This window comes from Tasmannia lanceolata, unplaced genomic scaffold, assembly GCF_043159265.1.
Source record: "Tasmannia lanceolata isolate RefF3 unplaced genomic scaffold, GAP_Taslan_0.1 ptg000018l, whole genome shotgun sequence".
Taxonomy (NCBI): Eukaryota; Viridiplantae; Streptophyta; class Magnoliopsida; order Canellales; family Winteraceae; genus Tasmannia; species Tasmannia lanceolata.
This window is the reverse complement of record NW_027518695.1, coordinates 16,394,237-16,400,772: the sequence shown is the minus strand read 5'-3', so window position 1 is coordinate 16,400,772 and position 6,536 is coordinate 16,394,237. Positions and strand designations below refer to the sequence as shown.

The 6,536-nt window shown below is 39.5% G+C and overlaps 1 protein-coding gene across 1 annotated transcript; it reads left to right on the top strand.

Annotated features, from left to right (window-relative positions):
• Positions 1-384: 384 nt before the first annotated feature.
• On the top strand, positions 385-4,406 carry LOC143851812 (cytochrome P450 81Q32-like). The gene is made up of 2 exons (XM_077361302.1): positions 385-1,292; positions 3,558-4,406. The coding sequence occupies exons 1-2, from the start codon at positions 414-416 to the stop codon at positions 4,176-4,178; spliced, it is 1,500 nt and encodes a 499-aa protein (XP_077217417.1). The 5' UTR covers positions 385-413; the 3' UTR covers positions 4,179-4,406.
• The last annotated feature ends 2,130 nt before the right edge of the window (positions 4,407-6,536 follow it).

Here is a 6,536-nt window from a genome sequence, read left to right as displayed (position 1 = left end):
CGAAAAAAGGAGTTCATCTGTCATTTTATGTGAGGAATAAGGGAACTTTTGTCATTAAAAATGGTTATATATTTATAATAGTGTGATTAGGTGGTATAATAGGAAGGGTTGTTACAAAGTATCCTGACATATGCGCGTCTTGTTAACAGCTCTTCCCAAAAGAGGATATGGATCCCCATATAACACGACACGTGATTTACGCATAAATCAATTTTATCGATTGTGATCACATACGTCATACGACGAGGACTCATAGAAAGGTGTTGGATTTTTTTTTCTCTGATATTTATTAGACGTAGAAAGGATATGTCCACCTGACCCCTTTGGCTTGTCTTTTAGCCAAAGATGCTGCACTTATCATCCAATATATAAGAGAGTCCCCACTTTCCACTAACAACCCAAAAAACAACATCATGAATTTCTTCTTCTACTACTTGCCCATCTTCCTCATCATCCTTCTCTTCATTTCCAAACACTTTCTCTCTCACCATAAAAACCAACCCCCAAGCCCTCCCTCTCTTCCCATTATAGGACATCTCCACCTCTTTAAAATACCTCTCCACCAAACCCTAGCCAATCTCTCCCTCCGATACGGCCCCATCCTCCTCCTCCGCTTCGGCTTCCGCCCTTTTCTCGTCGTCTCCTCCCCCTCCGCCGCCGAAGAATGTTTCACAAAAAATGACATCATTTTCGCCAATCGCCCTGACCTCCTCGTTGAAAGACACCTAACCTACAATCATGCCTCATTTAGCGCCCCATATGGCCCACACTGGCGCAATATCCGTCGAATCTCCACCGTTGAAATCTTCTCCACCTCCCGCATCCTCATGTCCTCCACCGTCCGATCAGAAGAGATTCGATATCTGGCTCAAATGCTCTTTCGAGACTCTAATAATCACAGTTTTCAAAAAACTCAACTCAAGACTAGGTTTTCGGAACTGACCTTTAGTGTGATCATGCAGATGATTGCTGGAAAGCGGTATTATGGGGAGAACGTGGTGAATTTGGAAGAGGCGAGGCAGTTTTGTGATGTTCTCAAGGAGGCTTTCTCGATCGCTGGAGCGTCGAATTTGGGGGATTTTTTGCCATTTTTGAGCTGGGTTGATTTTCAGGGGTTAGAGAAGAGATTGGTGAGGTTGCACAAAAAGTGGGACTCTTTTTTACAGGGTCTAGTGGATGAGAGTAGAAAGGAGAAAGGAGAGAGAAAGAAAACGATGATTAATGTTCTACTCTCGCTTCAGGAATCTCAGCCGGAATACTACATCGACGAAGTCATCAAATCCCTTATCGTGGTAAGAATCACTAATATCTTTTACCTTTGTTATTAAGGAAGTGATATCCTAGGGCCACCTCCTTCTAGTTTATTTATGACTTTTCTTTTTTTACTACAAGGGGGTGGATGGGGAAGAAAGGGGGGAATTAATATACCATTTTCGGCCTATAATGGCTTTGTCCATTTTGCCTTTTGCACTGTATCTTTCATAAAACCAGCATATGTGTGGAACTACGAAAAGCCACAACTGTAAAATGATTTGTGAAAATTCCCTCCATTATTTTTAAGGGAAAAGGTTTCCTCCATTTTTCCATTTTGGAATCTTTTCAAATGTTTAATTTGGTAAGAATCATCTGAAATTTGTTGAATCTCACATGGATATTTAAGATTGGAGCTCTTTCACCTATAAATAGGTGATGGATTCACTCACTTCATTCAAGTTCTTTGGAGCTCTTTATCTTTGAGTGAGCACCATAAATGAACTTTTAGTAGTATATATATATATATATATATATATATATATATATATATATATATATATATATATATATGAGAAAACGGTTCCTACACATATGTGTAGATAAGTTCTCTACACACTAGCTTTAAAAACAGTGGGGGCCACATTATTTGGGTGATCCAAACCATTCATTTTTAAGGCCCTCACATAGATAGGGTGTCCACAAAAAATCAGATCCATAGGATCATCCTAACCATTCGAACTGTGGAGGCAAAAAATTGACTAATTTGTGAAGGTTTAAAGACATCCATTTTACCTCCACAAATCGTAGGGTTGGGATGATCCTATGGATCTAATTTTTTGTAGACACCCTATCTATGTGAGGGCCTTTAAAATGGATGGCTTAGATCACCCAAACAATGTGGGCCTCCACTGTATTTTATGTTAGTGTGTAGAGAACTCTCTACACATATGTGTAGGAACCGTTTTCTCTATATATATATATATATATATATATATATATATATATATACACACACACACACACACACACATGAGGAAATGGTTTGTGAGCAGCTGCTTAGATAAGCTTATCTGAGTAGAGCTCACAAACATAAGGGGGCCACATTGTTTGGATGATCCAAAGCATTCATTTGATATATAGAATAAGAGGAAGAAAGAAAGAAGAAGAAGAATTAAAAAAAAAAAGACGGTTAAGCCTTCTAGCTATAACTGTAATTTTAAACAAAACAATTTAAATTTTAATTGCCGAAACAGTTATTTGTTAAACGGCTATAAATGAAGAGTTGTGCCTCTTCTTTAAAGGGTGAGAGTCTCTTCGTGAGTGGGTGTCTTTGCACTAATTCGAAGTCTATAAAAAGACTCGATCAGAGTTTGTTATAAAATCATCTTCTTCTTATGACATTCTCTTCTTTGTTTCATATAAGTTTAAAAGTTTTTCCTGAGTGAGTTCTGATTCGTGAGAATACAAGAAGTGCAGTCTTGTTAAAATTCTTAGTGTTGGGCATCGTATCCCGGAGATAGAATTTCAAGAGTCCATCTGCAACTATACGTGGAAAATTACTATCTTAAAGATAGCTTCCTGAAAGTGTCTAGCCCAACAAATTCATCTTTCTATTTTCTGCATTTTGTTCTATTATTTACAACAACTGCATATTGTGCCACGTGTCTCATTCTCCATCGCCCAAAAACATCCTCGTAGTAAATGACTCGATGGTAACTGGTTTCTTTTGGGTGTTTAGATTCTCTCTGTGCTTTCTTAAGGGTAATTGGAAAACAAAGGAACACAATAGAGAATTACAAACAAGAAACCCCACCAAATACGGCGGGATATCTTAGGGGTTTTGCTTGGATTTCTTAGGAATGATTCTTTTTTCTCTCTTTCTGTCTCGTCCGCCTCTTTGTCTTCTCCCTCTATATTGTCTTCTCCCTCTATATTGGTAAAGACACTCCCTACCACTATTATGCGAGTTTGACAACCCAACAGTACTTACCACTATTTTATGAGGTAAGTCCCAGGTAAATCCAAGGCTTGTCTCCTCCTTGTTCACTACTTATACCAATATTCTCCAATGTAAACAACTGCAACCCAACACTCGACTTTTATGAGAGAGAGAGAGAGATCCCACCCAACTATTCTAAAAAACAATTGCTTGGATATCAATTCTCTTCTTTTATTGTACAGCTCTATTCAAGTGCAAATGTATACATGCACATCGCTGCCACATATCTGCATGCATAATAGCCCACCATATATAAACTTGAAGTTAAGATGATGTTTTTTAACTTAATGTGGGCTTTGGTCAGTCCATTCTGTCCGCAGGAACAAACACTTCAGCATTGACGATGGAATGGGCAATGTCACTTCTACTCAACCATCCACATGTATTGGATAGAGCTAAGGCCGAGCTGGACATCCACGTGGGACATGGCCGTCTGATCGACGAATCGGATCTTGCGAAACTTCCATACCTCCACAACATCATCAAGGAGACGCTCCGACTTTGTCCCGTGGCCCCACTTCTAGTACCCCACCAGTCATCTGAAGAGTGCACCGTTGGGGGCTTCAATGTGCCATGTGGTACAATCCTGATGGTCAACATGTGGGCTATTCATAGGGACCCAAAGCTTTGGGTGGAGCCCATGAGTTTCAAGCCCGAGAGGTTTGAAGGTAGTGAAGGGGAAAATGAAGGGTTTAAGTTTATGCCCTTTGGGCATGGACGGAGAGCATGTCCAGGTGCAAACTTGGCAATGAGGGTGGTGGGATTGGTATTGGGAACTCTGATTCAATGCTTCGAGTGGGAAAGGCTAGGTGATGAGAAAGTGGATATGAGTGAAGGGAGTGGGCTTACCATGCCTAAGGCCAAGCCTTTGGAGGCAATGTATAGACCTCGTCAAACGATGATCGAAGTCCTCTCTCAACTTTGATCTCCATATTCTTATTTGAAAATCATATGTAACTTATGAATCTTTTGTGTATTTTTCACTGTTTTCTCATTTGTGTCACAATAAATGTAAGAAAACTGTGAGAAATGTTTATGACAATAGGTCTCTAGTAATTATGAATCAGTTGAGTCCTTTGTATTCCCTATCTGGTGTGTCTCAAGATAGGGTTGTTGGTTTTCATAAATAAATGTATCATCTTTCTACATTTAATAGACCTGTAGGGGTCCCTGCCAAACCCCAGCTTACTCAGAAAAAAGAAGACAATGATCTTGGTGTGAAACTGTGACAATCATGCCTCATTTAGGGTTGGTTGTTGCTATTTTTCTTTTGGCCATTCATAGATGATTGATCTGATTTCTTAAGCTAGTCTTTGTTCGTGATATTCCTTGAAAATAATTGCTTAGCTTAATTTCTGAAAATAGTAATAAACGATGAGCAAAGTATAACCTTCGATGCAGTAGATGAGGCACAGACTTTTTAACTCGAATTTAGGCTTACATGGAAAGAAATGCCAATGCAACCATGATATAACTATCTGATCCACCGTTGATCTCTTTCTAAACTGCACTTTGAGAGGAATTTTTACACTCATTTTACGTTGAAAGAAATGAATTGCAGGGACCATTGCAGAAATGCATTTCGCTGCCCATTGTTGCATGAGAGAGCAGCCTTATAGGCCCACTTTTAACTATCTGATCCACTGTTGCACGAGAGAACAGCCACACAGGCTCTCATTTAACTCATCTGATGTCGCTGCTCTCTCCTACAATGCCTTTCTACGATGGTCTCAAGCAAATCCCATTAAAGGAACAACTGCTCATATACTGCAATAAACGTAAGAAAGGGTATAAAGGGTTAAGCCACACGATCGCGTGAAGGTTATTTCAAGCATGGTTTTAAATTTCGGCCGAAAATTTGGATAAACTGAAACTCCAGAAATTTATTGAATTTCAGTCGAAATTTCGGCCGAGATTTCCAAAATTGGCAGAAATTTCGAAATAAAATGCCCTTTTTATTTATTTACTTACTGAATTTTGGCCAAAATTTTGATTTTTTTTGGGCTGAAATTGATTTCGACCAAAATTTCAGTTTCGGCCCGGACCAAAATTTTACCGAAATCGAAATTTAAAACCATGATTTCAAGTAGCCCAAAACAGGAGTACATCTGTCATTTTATGAAGCAGCCTCCATGGATGAAGCTTCCGCGACCTGACGTTGCTTCGTCGATCTCCGACCGAAAACCACGAATATGGTGAATCTCAGATAAAAAAAACAGAGGTAAAAATAAATAAAAAAAAGACCCACCGGCATGGTGATGGATTACCAAGAAAGAGGTAAAAACAAACCGACCTGACGTTGCTTCGTCGATTACCAAGAAAGCAGCCTCCATGGATGAAGCAGCCAGACCCACCGGCTATGGCTGGGGACCGAGGAGAGAAGATAGATGGGAAGCCCCAGATGAGCGTGGTAGTGAGTTTTAAACGTCTCAATGCGTGTAAAAAAGTAAAAAGGGATAAATAAAAATCTAATAGATAGATTGGAGAAGTTTCATTTAAAACTTACAGAGACGTGGAGACAGAGACCCTTGAGGGGACGTCTCTAACAGAGATAAGGTCATTAAAATGACGATTTCTCATAGATATAGTAGTCAATAGATAGATAAGTAGTCATCACATACGTCACACGACGAGGACTCATATAACCGTGTTTTTTTTTTCTCCGCTATTATTATTAGACTTAGAAAGGATATGTCCACCTGACCCCTCTGGCTTGTCTTTTAGCCAGAGTAGCTGCAGTGTACCTATAAGAGAGTCCCCACTTTCCACTAACAACCCCAAAACACAACATTATGAATTTCTTCTTCTACTGCTTGCCCATATTCCTCATCATCCTTCTCTTCATTTTCAAACACTATAAGAAAAGTGAGATTCACCGACGGTCATGCATATATGCCAATGAATGTCGGTTAAGCTTACACCGACGCTTTTAGCAAGCGTTGATGATACTACCGTGCCTAAAGGTATTTTTACCAACTTTTTTTTCAAAGCGTCGGTGTTATCAGTTATACCGGCGTTTATGAACGTCGTTAAAAATAAAAATAAAAACGTTGGTGTTATGGTTATCACCGACGTTTTAAGTAAACCGTTGGTGTATGTAATATTACACCGACGATCATGACCGTCATTAAAAGATCCACATGGCCTTTGATACGCGTATTTACCGACGTTCTTTGACCATCGGTAAATACAGCGACGTTTAAGGACCATCGGTGAATAGATCATTTAGCGACGTTTTGTGAGCGTCGGTGAATACACCGACGTTTAAGGACCATCGGTGAAA